This window comes from Chiloscyllium plagiosum, chromosome 10 (genome assembly GCF_004010195.1).
Source record: "Chiloscyllium plagiosum isolate BGI_BamShark_2017 chromosome 10, ASM401019v2, whole genome shotgun sequence".
NCBI classification, from domain to species: domain Eukaryota; kingdom Metazoa; phylum Chordata; class Chondrichthyes; order Orectolobiformes; family Hemiscylliidae; genus Chiloscyllium; species Chiloscyllium plagiosum.
Genome location: NC_057719.1, coordinates 84,546,898 through 84,565,541, shown reverse-complemented (window position 1 = coordinate 84,565,541; position 18,644 = coordinate 84,546,898). Strand labels below are relative to the sequence as shown.

At 42.2% G+C, this 18,644-nt stretch overlaps 2 protein-coding genes across 5 annotated transcripts in view; one reads left to right on the top strand and one right to left on the bottom strand.

Moving 5' to 3' along the window:
- knstrn (kinetochore localized astrin (SPAG5) binding protein) overlaps positions 1 to 3,083 on the top strand; it is a 29,932-nt gene extending 26,849 nt beyond the window's left edge. For 2 of the 3 annotated variants that reach the window (XM_043698242.1, XM_043698244.1), the window contains one exon: positions 2,023 to 3,083. In XM_043698242.1, the coding sequence (XP_043554177.1) occupies positions 2,023 to 2,196 (174 nt within the window). In that variant the 3' untranslated portion in view covers positions 2,197 to 3,083. The remainder of the gene's footprint in view (positions 1 to 2,022) is intronic. The other variant, XM_043698243.1, reaches the window with a different exon arrangement.
- A 45-nt stretch (positions 3,084 to 3,128) lies between these two features.
- The window catches only part of ccdc135 (coiled-coil domain containing 135), a 93,642-nt gene continuing 78,126 nt past the window's right edge, over positions 3,129 to 18,644 (bottom strand). For both annotated transcript variants that reach the window (XM_043698240.1, XM_043698241.1), the window contains 2 exons: positions 17,217 to 17,356; positions 3,129 to 3,234 (listed from right to left, as the gene is read on the bottom strand). In XM_043698240.1, the coding sequence (XP_043554175.1) occupies positions 3,144 to 3,234; positions 17,217 to 17,356 (231 nt within the window). In that variant the 3' untranslated portion in view covers positions 3,129 to 3,143. The remainder of the gene's footprint in view (positions 3,235 to 17,216; positions 17,357 to 18,644) is intronic.

Below are 18,644 nucleotides of genomic sequence, written 5' to 3'. Positions count from 1 at the left end.
TTTACAATTGGGGTTTGAAATTTTTCTATTCTTGAATATAATCTTGGGTGCCAATTGTCAGATAAGTTTGTCACTGAAGGATACGCCATCCTTGAGACTAGTTTTATTTCTGAAGTGTGGCTTATTTTTGTGGTCTTTAGGATATTAGAATTTTTGAAATTTTCACAATATCCTAAACAATTGAAGGAAGAACCGTTCAGCCCTGTGCATTAGCATGTTTTAGAAACGAATGTTTGAGGTCTATTTACAATAGAGATTTGAGAAAATGTAAGAATTAGTGGAATCATCATGGTGTTGCTCATGTGCATATAAGATTCTGTCGGTTTACTTGGTAATTGAATCAAAATGGGTAAAAGTATCAACTTTTTTTTTCCCTGACTGCCCTTTAAATGCGGAACTGACACATTTGAAGAGTCAGTATTTTTTTTTTCTTTTCTGCCCTTCACACACCTGTTTATTTTATTTATTTTTTTTTCGTTTTTTTTTTTCCCCCACACTACCACCTAAGTGCGGTAGTGCTTATTTTATCCCCAGCACCCATGGTGTGTGTGTGCAGGTGGGAGACACAGTGAAAGACACAAAGTGCACAAATCTTTATTCAATTTCCACCACCAGGAAGATAGGAAAACACCCGGGTGGCCAGTGACAAACACTGCCCTTCACATCAAAGGACAGTGCTGTGTGATCAAAACAGTGAGGGGGAGGGTAGGGACTAAATCAAAATAGAGTTGGAGGGAGAAATGATGCACTCCACTCCCTGCGGCGCCCACCTCTCCCTGAACAACTCCAGGGTGTTGGTCGACACCGTGTGCTCCTTCTCCAAGGACACCCGGGCTCTAACGTAACCGCGGAAGAGGGGCAGGCAGTCGGCCCTAACGACCCCCTCCACGGCCCGCTGAAAGAGTCAGTATTCAATATAGTGCAGTTAGTGTGATTGGGCCAGAGAGTTCTAGTAATTTGACTGGGTAACGAGGAAGGATGATCATTTTCAAGTCTGGATAGTGAGTGACTTATAGAAATGGTGATGTCTGCCATGTACTTGCTGCTTTTGTCATTTCCAATATTAGAGGTTGTGGGTTTGTGAATATGTTTAGAGAATTTGATTGATAGGCTGTTTCACTTGGCTATTCCACTGAACAACTATCTCAATCTTGGCACAAGTTCCAAGTTATGGAATGTTGATGAGAAATACTTTGCTAGGTTGGGATTGCATTTGTCATGTCCAGACCCAGAACTTAAATTGATAGGTGGTCTATTTATATGTATTGTAATTTGTTTATCATTCTATTTATGAAACTGACTTTTTGGAGTGACAACAACCAAAAGACAACCAGACCAACTAAGAACAGATTTCTTTCTTTGAAGGACATTAGTGAATCAGAACTTCACAAGTAGGCGTTTTGCCTATAGGGAATACCATTACCTGCAAGTTCCCCTCCAAGCCACTCACCATTCTAACTTGGAAATACGTTGCTGTTCCTTCATTGTCACTGGGTCAAAATCCTAGAATATCCTCTCTGATGGAAGTAATTGAACTGTCAGCAGAATGAGAAAGCAGCTTCCCACTATCTTTAAGAGCAACTAGGGACAGGCAATAAATGCTGCGATGCCTGTGTCTCATGAATTAATAAAACAAAAACCTGGTTTTCTCCCTCTCTGATATTGATCATTGGGCTGACATCAGGGATCTCCTGGTTGCAGCAGAAGGAGGAGCTGTTGAATATTCATTTTTCTGGAGCTCCACAATCGGTACTCATTACTAACCTACTGTGATCACACTTAAACATCAAATTCATCATGGCGGATTGAAATTGAGAACTTGCTAATGCACATGGTGTTCTCACTAAACTATGTATCTTTTTAAAAGGTGTGAAGTTACCTGCTTCAACTCCCAGGCAGTGCATTCCAGACCCCCACTAGCCTCTGGGTGAAATAGATTTCCCTCGTGGTTTTCATGGTTGTTTCCTACTCGGTGATCATTCATGTGCCACTTATACTATTTCCTATTATCCCTGTGAATAGGTGACGAGGCTGAAGTTGGAGAACGCAAAGGAGGAGAGTGCTAGAATCGTACAAGAGACAGATTTGATCCAGAAGGACCTGGAGGAGTGGAGAATATCTTTAAACCAATCAAAACAACTTTTACATCCGGACTTTGAATGCGCTTATCCTTGCGATTATAATGAATCACTTTAAGGTGTATATATTGATTGTGTATGTTTAATAAAGTTGCACAAAGGGAATAATGGAATCAGCCTGTTAAGATCTTGAACCATTGATATACTGATATCACTCAATAGACAAATCACTGAAATCTATCCCCAAGGTAAACTAACTTGGATGTTATGTTATTCTGATTTATGTGCTATTGCCTTCCTTACAGTATTTTTCATTTATAGAAATGCTTTTGGTCAAACCTTCAGCTAACTATCTGAACTGTCTTGAGCTACTGTGTCACAAAACTTGACAGATGCTGTAGATAGTATTTAACCTGCAAATATGGATTTCAGTGCAAGATAAAATTTGTGGGCTTTTATGAAAGGAAGTTAGTAAGTTTAAAGTTAAGGCAGATTGTCTGTTTCAATGCTGAATACAGAATAATTGGCCTAATAAGTCCAAACTGACAATTTGTCTGATATGATGGATAAACCAATTGTCTTAATATTATCAACAGCCCATATCACTCTCTTGCCTCAAAGTTTCAATCACTATTGGACTTGGTCTCGGCTTATCTTTTAAATGGTGCAGTATAGGCGAGTACAATGTTTATGGACTTGGGTAACTAATTAGTTCCAAGCCATACTTTTCAGGTTGCTTTGTTTAGTGCCTGCCCTTACCTGAAGTATATTTTTGCATTTATTCAATAAATTTAACTTGCTAGGCCATTTCAGAGGGCAATTGAAAGTCAATCACAAAGAACAGTTGGTATCCTTCAGGTGAACAATACACAGCCTAATTATACCTTCATTACAAACCTTTATTACAAAAAATGTCAATGGATATGACTAAAACATAAATATATTTAAATTATTCATGTGAAACCATTTTTAGATTTTGTATGTGGGATTACCAAATAAAGTGTGTTACTGCACATCCAATAATTTTCTCACAGTACTTGTTTTCATTGAGACAGTTAAATATGTTTAGCAGTTCTTTAATTTCTTTGCCAAGCGTGGGTCCTTGCGAATCTTTTCTTCCAGTTCAAGATATTTTATTGGTGCTGTCTCTTTGTGCCTGTAAACAAGTCAAGGTTTGGAGTCTTAATTTAGTATTTGAAGGTAAAAGGAAATTAATTGACAATAGGGGGTTTAATTTTTAAATTATGAATGGTTGATAATATCTAATTTTTAAATCCTAATGGAGTAGCAGGGTATCTTATTTCTGATGGTCAAAACTAAGCAAAATGCAAGAGGAATACTCTCATTAATAAGGAACTAATGTAAAATTAGTTTTGTGTTAGACTGTTTCCTGTAGCTGTAGATCCATAGCACTGAACCATTTGCAATGTGCCACAAGTTCACACTGACTTGATCTTTTATTGAAGCACGACTGGTGTAGGAAATGTTACGATAACAACTTGCTTTTGTCATGGTTTTAATGTAGCCGCATGTCATGGTACTTAAGTGTTATTGAACAAATTATCACACCATGATATTTAAGGAAAAATTAGCAGACTGTTAAAAGCTTAGTCTAAGAGGAGAGTTGAAGGGGAAACTAAGGGAAATGGAAATATGTTGTGTGTCATCAGTATACCAGTTTACCTTTCTGATACATGTTCACTCTATCATAGCATGTAACCTGAGACTATTACAGCCTCCTATGCCATCTTGCCTCGAATCACTTGAAGCTTGGCACTCTAAGTTGGAGCATATAATAAAACTTGTTTGGATTCTTCAATACTATGTCATTCATGTCCAGGGTCTGATGTTACAAGTAACACTTCCTTTCCTTTTGTGTGTGGACCTCTGAGGTCTATGTCCAAATAAGACAGCAATGGATTGCCACACCATTTGGAGTGCATGGAACCAGCAGTGGCCACACAACTTAAAGGGAATGTTAGTCGCAGGGGAAACGTAAACATTGCTGCAGCAGGTGAAATATTCTATTGGAAGAAAACCTGCATCACTCTAATAGTTAACCCATTTCAAGTAAGAAATGACCCATATCACATCATCACCTTACCATCAATTCTCAATTGGTCAAGCAGAGTATTTGGGATGTTTTTGTTAATTCAGTGCTCATTGTATTGGACAATGCAGCAAGATTTTCACGTTGCATTACTATGTTTGTATACACTATTTGGAGGAGCTGGTGTTGGACTGGGGTGGACAAAGTTAAATATCACAACACGAGGTTATTGTCCAACAGGTTTATTTGGAAACACTGGCTTTCAAAGCTCTGCCTCTTCATCAGAGGGTTGTGGAGCAGGACCATAAGACGCAGAATTTATAGCAAACAGTTAGTGTCATGCAGTTGAAATATATTAAACAAACTTAGATTAAGTCTCCCATCTTTTAGAATGGGTTTCCAAGTTTTGGTTCGTTAATATGTAAATCCCAGAATTCCTTTTAAGTCATGTTTTGCTCAAAAATGCATAACCTACAGTCTATCCATGTACGATTCTCTAAACCCACTTTAGAAATGGAACCAGTCTGACTCCAGATTAGGGGACACAAACTTTCACCTCACACCTTTAATGTGTTGTCTGAGCTGAGATGACACCATTTTGTGGAAAATCTGAGGTAATAATCTTGAGAATGTGATTTAAAAGGAGTCCTGGGATTACATTTTACGAACCAAAACTAAGAGACCCATTCTAAAAGATGAAACACTTGATCTAAGTTTGTTTAATATATTTCAACTGTATGACATTGTGACCTTCTACTATAAATTCTGTCTTAAACATTGTCACCTGATGGAGAGACAGTGCTTACAAATAACCTGTACCAGCTATAAGCTGGTATTGTGTGATTTTTAACTCTTTGTATATGACACAAATGGAGAAAGGATTATATCTAGCTCAAATTATGTATGGAAGGCAAGTGCAAAAAAACTTTGCCAAGAAAACAATTGCCTATACATGTCAATCATCAAGGATTGTGGAGAATGAGCTGGAGACAAAAAGCAAGTAGCTCGAGAACTAACAAACATTGTGCATTGGGCTGGAAGCAAGTTAGAAATACAAATAGCTGGATAGCAGCAAAGATTTCTAGAATATGCAACCAGTCCAGATTGTATACGATTGATCATGGTGTTACATTGCAAAGGAACAGAAGCTGGCTCAAAGTAATGTAAGGCACATAATCAAGGACAAAGACAGTGAGGAAGAATGCTCTGATGACAATGCTTATGCAGTGCTACTGAAAAGCCAACCATAAACAACAAAAGTTGTTGAGCAACTGCAAGAGACTAATGAAAACTTTGCCAGATAGGTGATCATCAAATCATGACAAGCTTTCAAATCTTCAAAATATTGAAAATCACACAACACCAGGTTATAGTCCAACAGGTTAATTTTGAAGCACTAGCTTTCGGAGCACCACTCCTCCTTCAGGTGGTTGTAGAGTAGGACCATAAGACCCAGAATTTATAGCAAAAGGTTAGTGTCATGCAAGTAAAATGATATATTTAACAAACCTCGATTGTTGTTAAGTCTCTCATCTTTTAAAATGGGTTACAGGTTTTGATTCATTAATATGTAAATCCCAGAACTCCTTTTAAGTCATGTTCTCAAGATAAATTATGGTTTAATTACAGAAAAGTGACCTCTTAGCTCAGACATTGCCTTAAAGGTGTGAGGTCAGAGTCTGCCTGTACTCAATCCTGACTCAGACTGGTTCTATTTCCAAAGTTGAATTTGCAAACTATTATATGGATTGATTGTCTGCATTGACTGCCTACTGATTATGTATTTTTTGAGCAAAGTAGAATGTATCTATCAATATAATTCTGCAAATACAAATTCAATAGACTTACGTGTGTGTGCATGTGTGAGTGTGTTTGTATGTGTGAGAGTTTGGTAAAGTATGAGAGTGATGGGGTATAAGCCTTTGAGAGGGTGCACACATGGGTGAGAGTGTGGGGGGTGGATGAGAGAAGGTCTGTGTGAGTATGTAAGAGTGTGTGTATGTGAGACAGTGTGTATAGTGTAGTGGGGTCACCTGTAGCGTGACATCAACCACAACACTACAACCCTGTCATAGCAACCACTGCAAGATGTGTCAGAGTGTCAGTACTGATACCACCATTACGCATGGGAACATCACTCAACATATACACAGCAAGTACTCATGTGACATGGCCTACATTGTCTATTTCATACGGTGCAGGCAAGTTGCTCTGAAGCATGGTACATTGGCAAGACCAAGCAGACGCTACAACAACAGATGAATGGATACTGCACATCATTCACCAGACAAGGGTGTTCCCTCCCCATTGGGGAATGCTTCAGCAGTTAGGAACATTCGGCCTTGGATCTTCAGGTGACCATCCTCCAAGGCAGACTCCGGGACAGGCAACAGCACAAAGCGGCTGAGCAGAGGTTGATAGCCAAGTTTGGTACCCATGAGGATGGCCTCAACCAGGACCTTGGATTCTTGTCACCAGGCCCCCACTACACTGTACACTCTCTCGCATACACACTTACATACTCTCACACACTCATGCAACCCGCTCTCATATGCAAGCTGTCTCTCATACACACACGGAGTACGTGGGATGAGTATGCCATCACCATCACAGACTTTATCAGCAAGTATGTGGAGGACTGCATACCAGGAAGTCAATCCGGATGTTCACCAACAGGAAACCCTGGATGAATACGGACATACAGAACCTGCTAAAAACCAGGCGTGAGGCCTTCAGATCAGGAGATTCACTCAAATATAAGCTATCCATATATAACCTACGCAGAGCCATTAAGACAGCCAAGGACCAATATCGATCCAAACTAGAGACCCAGACAGACACCCGGTGACTATGGCAAGGACTGAATGACATCACATGTTCTAAAAAGGGACAGTGCAAGATAGCAGATGATGACATATCCCTCCCAGATCATCTCAACGCCTTCTATGCTCACTTTGAGTAGAATTTCGGTGGAGAGGAAACACCTATTCTGATAAGTCCTGACGAACCTATCCCAACAGTCACTGCATCAGAGGTCAGATCAGTTTACCTTCATGTGAATCCAAGGAAAGTGATGGGACTAGATGAAGTACCAGGTCGTGCACTCAGCATGCGCAGATCAACTGACAGAGGTCTTCTCCGACATCTTCAACCTCTCCCTGCAGCAGGCCACTGTTCCTGCTTGCTTCAAGAGGGCCAACATCATCCCTGTACCTAAGATGATCCATGCAGCATGTCTCAATGACTACTGCCCAGTGGCCCGAATTTCGGTGGCCATGAAGTGCTTTGAAAGGCTGGTCAACTCCAGCCTCCCCACTACTCTTGATCCACTCTAATTTGCCTATCAGATCAATAGATCCACGTCAGATGCCATATCACTCCTCCCGAGAACATCTTGACACCAAGAAGAGCAACACAAGAATCCTACTCATTGACTACAGTTCAGCCTTCAACACTATTATCCCTCAAGACTAATTAGTAAACTTAGTGATCTCGGACTAAGCCCCACTCTCTGCAACCGGATCCTCAGTTTCCTGATGCACAGGCCACAATCAGTGAAGATTAGGGACAATATTTCATCCTCACTAACACTCAACACTGGAGCACCCCAGGGGTATGTACGCAGCCCCCTACTGTACTCACTGTATACCCATGGGAGTGGTCATCCACAACAAGCTTTCTTGGACTCTTCATATGGATATACTGGTTACAAAGGCCCAACAATATCTCTTCTTCCTCAGGCAGCTGAGGAAATTTAGCATGACGGCGAATACTCTTGCCAACTTTTGTAGGTGTGTCATCGAGAGTATTCTGTCTGGATGTAAAACTACCTGGTATGGCTACTGTACCATTCAAGATCGGAGATTGTTACAGAGAGTGGTGAACTCGGCCTGGACAATCACAAAGGCCAACCTCCCATCTAAAGAATCCATCTACCAGGCCCGCTGTCAAGGAAAGGCCGCCAACATTCTTAAAGATTCATCCCACCTGGCAATGTTTTTTTACAACTTCGACCATCGGGGAGAAGGTACAGAATCCTGAACACACGCACCAGCTGGTTTCGCAACAGTTTCTACCTTACTGTTGTTAGAATACTGAATGGTCTCACAAACTCTTAATATTCACCTGTACCTCTGTTTTTGTTTCTGCCGCTGTTTACCTATTATTTAACTATCTATCCTATTAATTATGTGATTGGCCTGTATTGCTCGCAAGACTAAAGCTTTTCACTGTGCCTCGGTACATGTGACAATAAATTCAATTCAACTCACACACGTACACCTCCCACACATGCACACATCCTCTCGCAGACTTGTACTCCATCAGACTCACACACATACTTTACCATGCTTGCACACACACAAACACACACACACTCTCACTTGCACTCACACACATACTCTCTCTGTGTCTTATGGTCCTATTCCACAACCGACTGAAGGAGTGGCGCTCCAAAAGCTAGTGCTTCCAAATAAGCCTGTTGGACTATAAACTGGTGTTGTGTGATTTTTAACTTTGTCCACCCCAGCACAATACCGGCTCCTCCACATCATGGCTTCAAAATATTATATTGCGATGGATTCTTGAAATGTGTTCTAATGATTAGAACATGTTTTAAGCTTCGGAAAAAAGGAGATGTATCAAGTCTCACCTAACTAACATGATTCCTGTATGTAAAAGTGGATCAGCATATGTCCAGACATTTCCAAACTGCAGCTTAACATCAATGGTAGAAAAAAATGAGAAGGAAACTCCAAAGTAGTCAGCATAGATTCAAAAGGGAAAATCTTGCTTAACCAATCTTATTGTATTTTCCAATGAGGTATCAAGTGTAGTTACAAAAACAGAGTAGACAGAGAGTGCAAGCAGTAGATGTGATTTACCTGGACGTAGAAAAGTCACAATAAACAAATGAATATGAAAGCATGGGAAAAGTGACAAAATGGATTGTTATCTGGTTTTAAGACAAAAAGCAGAGTGGAAATCCAGGTTAATTATCCAGAGTGGCAGAAGGTGGGAAATGGTAAGCCAAGAGGATGGTTGGGAGAAAATTGTGGCTGGAAGAGGTGATCCTTTTTCAGTGTTGGGGCTGATTTCCTCAATTTCTTGGAGCAGTTTTATAAATTGTTGCCATTGTTTTGGAACTTTGGGGGCAAAATCAAAACAATGGTACTTTCAAACTGGAGGAAAGAGAGAGAGCAGGAACCATGTGGAAGGTGAAAATAAAGGAGCAGTGAACCTGCACAGCTGACTGACCAGGCAGTGAACTTTCACAGCTGACTACCTGTGTAGTTACAAACATCTCTGGACATCGGAGTTCGGTCAAGAAAAAAGATAAAGTGAACAGCTGACCTTGAAGAGACTCAGTATTGAGAACTATTCACATCAGGGGGTGAGCTAAGCGTATTTTTTTAATCTAACCGTACTCTTTTCCTGTAAATCTACAATAGTGAGTAGATTTCTTTGTGTATGTTTGATTCAGATCAGTCTCTTGATTTAATGTTTTTTAAAATATAAAACATAGGTTTCCAGCAGCAGTGTTTTAGAGCAGTGCTATTTTCTGGGTCTGTAGATTGTTAGCGGGGAAAGATAGCCTTTAATAGAGTGATGTGCCGTTAGTCATAGAGTCATAGAGATGTACAGCACGGAAACAGAACCTTCAGTCCAACTCATACATGCCAACCAGATATCCTAACCTAATCCAGTTCCATTTGTCAGCACTTGGCCTATATCCCTCTAAATCCTTACCCATCCAGATGCCTTTTAAATGTTGCAATTGTACCAGCCTGTACCACTTCCTCTGGCAGCTCATTCCACACACACCATGCTCTGCGTGAAAAGGTTGCCCTTAGGTCCCTTTTATATCTTTCCCCTCTCACCCTAAACCTATGCCCTCTAGTTCTGGACTCCCCCACCCAAGGGAAAAGATTTTGTCTATTTATCCTTTCCATGCCCCTCATGATTTTATAAACCTCTATAATGTCACCTCTCAGCCTCCGACACTCGAGGGAAAACAGCCCCAGCCTATTCTGCCTCTCCCTATCGGTTAAATCTTCCAACCCTGGCAACATCCTTGTAAATATTTTCTGAACCCCTTCAAGTTTCACAACATGCTTCCGATAGGAAGGAGACTAGAATTGCACACAATATTCCAAAACCGGCCGAACTAACGTCCTCTACAGCTGCAACATGACCTCCCAACTCCTGTATTCAATACTCTGACCAATAAAGGAAAGCATACCAAATGCCTTCTTCACTATCCTAGCCACCTGCGACTCTATTTTCACGGAGATACGAACCTGCACTCCAAGCTCTCTTTGTTCAGCAACACTCCCTTAGACCTTACCATTAGGTATATAGGTCCTGCTCTGATTTGTTTGTCCGAAATGCACCACCTTGCATTTATCTAAATTGAACTCCATCTGCCACTCCTCAGCCCATTGGCCCCTCTGATCAAGATCCCGTTGTAATCTGAGGTAACCTTCTTTGCTGTCCACTACACCTCCAATTTTGGTGTCATCTACAAACTTATTAACTATACATCCTATGTTCACATCCAAATCATTTATATAAATGACAAATAGTAATGGACCCTTTTGGATGTGGGAGGTTAGAGAGAATTTCAAAATAACTGATAATTATGACTGTGTGTTTGGTTGCGAATCCTAACTGATCACATGGATAGATTTGAGCATTTACAGGCAATGAGGAATTTACAGGAGCTAAGGGGTGTGATGGATGACAGTTTCAAGAAGGTAGAAAAATTGCAGATATCGTCCAGTGGAGGGGCTACCTCTAGGAATGGTAGGCAGATAGCCACAGGAGAAATAAGTATGCTGTTTTAGAAAATATAGGGAGTGATGGACTCTCCGGGAATGTAGTCAACACTGTGTTGCTGGAAAAGCACAGGTCAGGCAGCATCCGAGGGGCCAGAAAATTGACGTTTTGGGTAAAAACCCTTCATCAGGAATGAGCTGGAAGCCTCGGGGGTGGAGAGATAAATGGGAGGGGAGTGGGGCTGGAGGGAAGGTAGCTGAGAGTGCAATAGGTGGATGGAGGTGGGGGGGTAATTGTGATAGGTCGGAGGGGAGGGTGGAGTGGATAGGTGGGAAGAAAGATGGACAGGTAAGACAGGTCATGAGGGCGGTGCTTAACTGGGATAAGGTGGGGGGAGGGGAAATGAGGAAACTGGTGAAATCCACATTGATGCCATAGAGTTGGAGGGTCCTGAGGTGGAAGATGAGATGTTCTTCCTCCAGGTATCGGGTGGGTAGGGAGTGGCGATGGAGGATGCCCAGCACTAGCATGTCATCGGTGGAGTGGGAGGGGGAGTTGAAGTGCTCCATCATGGGGCAGTGGGGTTGGTTCATGCGGGTGTCCAAGAGATGTTCCCTTAAGCATTCTGCGAGGAGGCGTCCTGTCTCCCCAACTACAGGAGACCGCATCAGGAGCAATGGACACAATAAGTGACGTGTGGAAGTGCAGGTGAAACTGTGATGGATGTGGAAGGCTCCTTTGAGGTCTTGGACGGAGGTTAGGAAGGAGGTGTGGGAGCAGGTTTTGCAATTCCTGTGGTGGCAGGGGAAGGTGCCAGGAGGGGAGGGTAGGTAGTCGCAGAGAGAATAGTCTTTACGGAAAGTGGATAGGGACGAGGAGGGAAATATATCTATATAGCTCTGATGGTGGGGTCCATTTGTAGGTGGCGGAAAGGGCGGAGGATGATGCGATGTATACAGAGGTTGGTAGGGTGTAAGATGAGGACCAGGGGGGTTCTGTTCTTGTTGCGGTTGGAGGGGTGGGGTGTGAAGGCAGAGTTGCCGGAAGTGGATGCTCTGGAGGGCACCATCAACACGTGGGATGGGAAATGGCAGTCTTTGAAGAAGGAGAGAATGTAGGACAGCAAAATATCTGGTACCGAGTCTGGATCTACTGTAATATGGGATACATCAGGATCCAAGCAATTGATTGTGATCGGGGCCTCTTTAGTCAGAGGCAGAGACAAATGTTTCTGCAGCCAACAACAAGGTATCTGAATGGTGTTGCCACCCTGGTGTCAGGGTCAAGAATGTCTCAGAGAGGGTGTAGAATATTATCAAAGGGGAGAATGATCAGCAACAGGTTGTTGTACACATTAGAATGAATGACAGGAAGAGAAAAGGATGAGGAGAGGATATAGGATGTTTAAAAAGTATGTCCTCATGGGTAATAATATCTGGATTGCCCTGTGCTTGTGAGAGTAAGGAGAGTACACAGCAGATGAATGCATGGCAGGGAAGAGGAATACACATTTTTGGATCTTTGGAATCTCCTCGACAGTAGAAGTGATGTGTATAAGAAGGATGGGTAGCACCTGAATTGGTAGGGGACTAATATACTGGTAGGGAGATTTTCTCGAGCTACTTGGGAGGATTTAAACTAAATAAGGGGAGTGGGACCCAAAAAGATAGCGAGAAAAGGGCAGGACTTACACATTTAATGGTAAGGTCCTAGGGAGTGTTGCTGAACAAAGAGACCTTGGAGTGCAGGTTCATAGCTCCTTGAAAGTGGTGTCGCAGGTAGATAGGATAGTGAAGAAGGCGTTTGGTATGCTTTCCTTTATCGGTCAGATTATTGAGTACAGGAGTTGGGAGGTCATGTTGCAGCTATACAGGACATTAGTTAGGCCACTGTTGGAATATTGCGTGCAATTCTGGTCTCTTTCCTATCGGAAAGGTGTTGTGAAACTTGATTCAGGGTTCAGAAAAGATTTACAAGGATGTTGCCAGGGTTGGAGGATTTGAGTTACAGGGAGAGGCTGAACAGGCTGGGGCTGTTTTCCCTGGAGCGTCGGAGGCTGAGGGATGACCTTATAGAGATTTACAAAATTATGAGGGGCATGGATAGGATAAATAGACAAAGTATTTTCCCTGGGGTCGCGGAGTCCAGAACTAGAGGACTCGGCATGGACAGGTTGGACCGAAGGGTCTGTTTCCATGCTGTACGTCTCTATGACTCTATGTCTCTATGGTGCAGTTAGGAAAAGGAGCAAGTCAAATAGTCAATGCAGGCAGGAGTAAAGCAGACAACAAGATAGGACTGATAAATTAAACTACATTTTTTATTGCAAGAGGCCTGACAGGGAAGGCAAATTAATTCAGGGTACAGTTGGTTACATGGAACTGGGATATCGTAGCCACTACAAAGATGTGGCTCAGAGATGGAAATGACTGATCGCTTAATGTTCCAGGGTATAGATGCTATAGGAAGGATAGAAAGCGGAGGCAAGAGAGGAGGGTGTGACATTTTTGATTAGTGTTACTGGTGTATTTAGGATATTCTGGGGAGTATGTCCAGTGAAGTTATTTGGATGGAACTGAGAAATAAGAAAGGGGTGATGACCTTATTAGGATTGTACTCCCCCCCCGACAAAAACAAAATACTGAGAAGCAAACTTGTAAGGAGATGGGTTCCCTGTAAGAATAGCAGGGTAGCAATGGCAGGAGATTTTAACTTTCTAAACAAACTAGGATTGCAATAATGGTAAGGGCTTGGATGAAGAAGTATTAGTTAAGTGTGTACAAGAAAATTATCTTATTCAGTACCTATCAGCAAAACTTAACCTTTTTTTGGAAAAACAGGTAGGGCATGGGACTGAGGGATTAGTGGGAGAGCACTTTAGGACCAATGATCATAATTCTATTAGTTTTAAAATACTTATGGAAAAAGTTAACATTCTACATTGGAGGAAGGTCAATTTTGATGGTATTAGGTAAGAACTTTCAAAAGTTGATTGGGTGCGGATCTTCGCATGTAAGGGGACAGCAAGTAAGTGGAAGCCTTCAAAATAAGACAGTAAGAGTCCAGAGTCAGTACATTCCTGTGAGTGTGAAAGGCAAGACTGGGAGGTTTGGGAATGCTGGATGACTAGAGAAATTGAGGCTCTGGTCAAGGAAAGAAAGGAAGCATATGTCAAGTATAGACAGCAGGAATCGAGTGAATCCCTATAAGAATATAAAGGTAATAGGAGTATATTTAAGACAGAGAGCAGGAGGGCCATAAGAGGACAAGAAGTAGCTTTTACAAATGAGGTTAGGGAGAATTCAAAGAGCATTTACAAATACATTTAAGAGAAAAAAAAGGTTAACTAGGGCCCCTTAAAGATCAGCAAGGTCACAGTAACCACAGGAGATGGGTGAAATACTAAACAAGTATTTTGTTTCAGTATTTATTGTGGAGAAGGATATGGAAGATAGAGAGTGTGGGGAAATAAATAGTGATACCTCGAAAAATGTCAGTACTACAGAGGAGGAAATGCTGGACTTCTTAAAAAGCATATAAGTGGATAAATGACCTGAACCTGATCAGGTGTATACTAGAACTTGGTGGGAAGCTAGGGAAGTGATTGCTGGGCACCTTGCTGAAATATTGTTATCAGTGATAGCAATAGGTGAGATGCTGGAAGACTGGAGACTGGCTAACAATGTGTCATTAATTAAGAAAGGTGGAAAGGAAAAAAACAGGGAACTATGGACTGGTGACCATGACCTCAGTGGTGGGCAAGTTCTTGAAGGGGATTCTGAAGAACAGAATGTATATGTATTTGTAAAGGCAAGGGCTAATTTGGGACAAAAACAGAAGTTGCTGGAAAAGCTCAGCACGTCTGGCACCATCTGTGGAGAGAAAACAAAATTAACTTTTCGGCTTGAGTGACCCTTCCTCAGAAGGGGGCGGTACGATAGCTCAGTGGTTAGCACTGCTGCCTCACAGCGCCAGAGACTGTGTGGAGTTTGCACATTTTCCTCATGTCTGTGTGGGTTTTCTCCAGGTGCTCCGGTTTCCTTCCACAATGCAAAGATTGCAGGTTAGATGAATTGGCTATGCTAAATTGCCCATAGTGTTCAGGGATGAGTAGGTATGGGGTATTATTCAGGGGTAAATGTAGAGTAATAGGGTAGGGGAATGGATTTGGGTCTGATACTCTTCGGAGGGTTGGTGTAGACTTGCTGGGCTGAAGGGTCTATTTTCACACTGTACAGATTCTATGAGAACTCATGATTCTGAGGAAGGGTCACTCAACCGGTAATTTTAACTCTGATTTCTCTCCACAGATGCTGCCAGACCTGCTAAGCTTTTCCAACAATTTCCGTATTTGTATCTGATTTGCATATGCAGTTCTTTTGGTTTTTATTGACCGATTAGAAATAGTCAACACGGCTTTGTGCATGGGAAATCGTGTCTCACGAACTTGATTGAGTCTTTTGAAGAAGTGATGAAGATGATTGATGAAGGTAGAATGGTGGACATGATCTATGTGCACATCTGTAAGGTGTTCAACAGGTTCCACATGGTGAACTTAGTTAACAAAGTTAGATCACATGGAATACAGGGAAAACCAGCCATTTGGTTACAGAACTGGCTCAATGATAGAGAGTGATGGTGGAGAGTTTCCATCTGGACTGGAGGCCTGTGACCACAGTGTACCACAAAGATTGGTGCTGGGTCCATTGCTTTTTGTCATTTATATAAACCATTTGGATGTGAATATATGATGAATAGTTAGTAAGTTTGCAGGTGACACTAAAATTGATGGTATAGTGTGCAGCAAATAATGTCACCTCCCAGTACAAGCTGATAGAGAAAGGAGTTGCAGATGGAGTTTAATTTTGATAAATGTGAGCTGCTACATTTTGGTGAGGCAAATCAAGGCATGACTTATACATTTAATGGTAAGGATCTGGGGATTGTTGCCGAACAAAAAGACCATGGAGTGCAGGCTCCTTGAAAGTAGAGTCGCAGGTAGACGGTGGAGTGAAGGAGACATTTAGTATGCTTGTCTTTATTGGTCAGTGCATTGAATTTAGGAGTTGGAAGGTCATATTGTGGCTGTACAGGACATTGGTTAGGCCACTTTTGGAATACAGTCTTCAATTCTGGTCTCCCTGCTATGGGAAATACGTTATTAAACTTGAGAGGGTTCAGAAAATATTTACAAGGATGCTGCCAGAGTTGGCGAGTTTGAGCTATAAGGAGAGACTGACAGAAGTTTTCCCTGCAGTGCCGAAGGCTGAGAGCTGACCTTATGACTATATAAACTTCTATGAGAGGCATGGATCGGGTGAATAGTCAAGGTCTTTTCTCCAGGATAGGGGAGTCCAAAACTGAATGACATAGGTTAAAGGTGAGAGGGGAAAGATTTAAAAGGGACCTAAAGGACAAGTTTTTCATGCAGAGGGTGGTGCATGGAATGAACTGCCTGTAGATGCTGCTACAAATACAACATTTAAAAGACATCTGGATCGATACATGAATAGGAAGGATTTAGAGGGATATGGGAAAAGTGCTGGAAAATGGGACGAATTATTTCCGGATATCTGATCAGCATGTAAGTGTCTGTTTCCATGCTGTACCTCTCTATGACTCTATGGCATTCCACAAGAGTGACATGGGACCATTCTTGTTCACAATTTATGTTTACAATTTGGAGTTTAGAATCAAACAACATAAATTTCTAAATCTGTGATAATACCAAATTGAGAGGGATAGTTAAAACTGAAGAGAATTGCAATAAATTATGAGAGCAAATTGAACTTGCAAATAGGCAAACTGAAATGTTGGGCCACCAATCAACCACATCGCCCCATGGCCCAACATTTCAACTCCCCATCCCACTCTGCCGAGGACATGGAGATCCTGGGCCTCCTTCACCGCCGCTCCCTCACCACCAGACGCCTGGAGGAAGAACGCCTCATCTTCCGCCTCGGAACACTTCAACCCCAGGGCATCAATGTGGATTTCTAGCTTATCTCTCCACCCATCAGGCTCACTGCCTTTATTCCTGATGAAGGGCTTTTGCCTGAAACATCGATTTCGAAGCTCATTGGATGCTGCCTGAACTGCTGTGCTCTTCAGCACACTAATCCAGAATTTGGTTTCCAGCATCTGCAGTCATTGTTTTTACACCATTATGTGTCCAACTAACCTGCTAATCCTCATTGATGGAGACTGGAAAGCTATTCTCACCATGCAATTGAACCCAGCAATATTATTGGGAGATGAAGGAGGAAGTAAGCTTTAAAGTTTCAAAAATTAAGTGAAATAAGAAGCCTTACTTATTGAGGCGCATTTCAAGGATGTGGATGCGGAACATAGCCTCTGAGCAGTAGGCCAAGTAAGCCTGTTCATCTTCCTTGGTCATGAATATCTGGTTCTGCTGGTACCATTGCTGTTTATTCTGCAGCTCCATGGCCTCCTAGAAAGAAACAACATGAAACTGTTAAGGAGTTATTTTGACTTAAAGGCACTTACTTTCAAAGTCATGAATGAGTGTCTGCAACAGAATTGCTAAGGTAGGGCCAAAATGGGGTGGCATAGTGGCTCAGTGATTAGCACTGCTGCCTCACAGCGCCAGGGACCCGGGTTCGATTCCCGCCTCGGGCGACTGTCTGTGTGGAGTTTGCACATTCTCCCCGTGTCTGCATAGGTTTCCTTTGGGTGCTCTGGTTTCCTCCCACAGTCCAAAGATGTGAATGGACTGTGTTAAATTGCCCATAGTGTTCAAGGATGTGCAGGTTAGATGCATTAGTTCGGGTTAAATTAGAGTAATAGGTTCGAGGAATGGGTCTGGGTGGGTTACTCTTGAAGGGTCAGTGTGGACTTGTTGGGCCAAAGGGCCTATTTCCACACTGTAGGGATCTTATGATTCTAAGTCAAAAGGTAGAAATATCAAAAGATCAAAAGAGAAATACAGCACAGAAACAGGCCCTTCAGCCCTCCAAGCCTGTGCTGATCATCATGTCCTAACTAGACTAAAAGACAAACCTTCTGCCCTTATTCAGCCCGTATCCCTCTATTCCCTCCCTATTCTCGTAACCATCCAGATGCCTCTTAAATGTTGCCAACATGCCTGCTTCCACCACCTCTTCTGGCAGTATGTTCCAGGCTCCTACCCCCACCCTCTGTGTGAAAAACATCCCTTACACTTTCCCCCACTCACTTTGAACCTGTGTCACTTTGTAATTGAAACTTTAACCATGGGAAAAGGCCTCTGACTATCCACCCTATTTATGTCTTTCATAATGTTGTAGACCTCAATCAGGACTCCTTTCAGCCACCGTCTTTCCAGCGAAAACAAGCCCAGTCTTTTTAACCTTTCCTCATAGGTGATGCCCTCAAGACCAGGCAACATCCTGGTGCGTCTTCTCTGCACTGTCTCCAAAGCTGCAACAACCTTCTGGTAATGTGGCAACCAAATGCAGTCTAACAAGAGTTTTATACAGCTGCAATATGGCTTGTCAGCTCTTTTACCCCATGTCCTGGCTGATGATGGCAAGCATGCCATATGCCTCCTTAATCACCTTGGCCAACTGTGTTGTCATTTTTAGGAAACTGTGGACCTGCACACCCAGATCCAAGTATACATTAATGTACCTAAGGGTTCTGCCATTTACAGTAGAATTCACACCTAAATTTGATCCTCCAAAATGCATCACCTTGCATTTAGAGTCATAGAGTCATAGAGATGTACAGCACGGAAACAG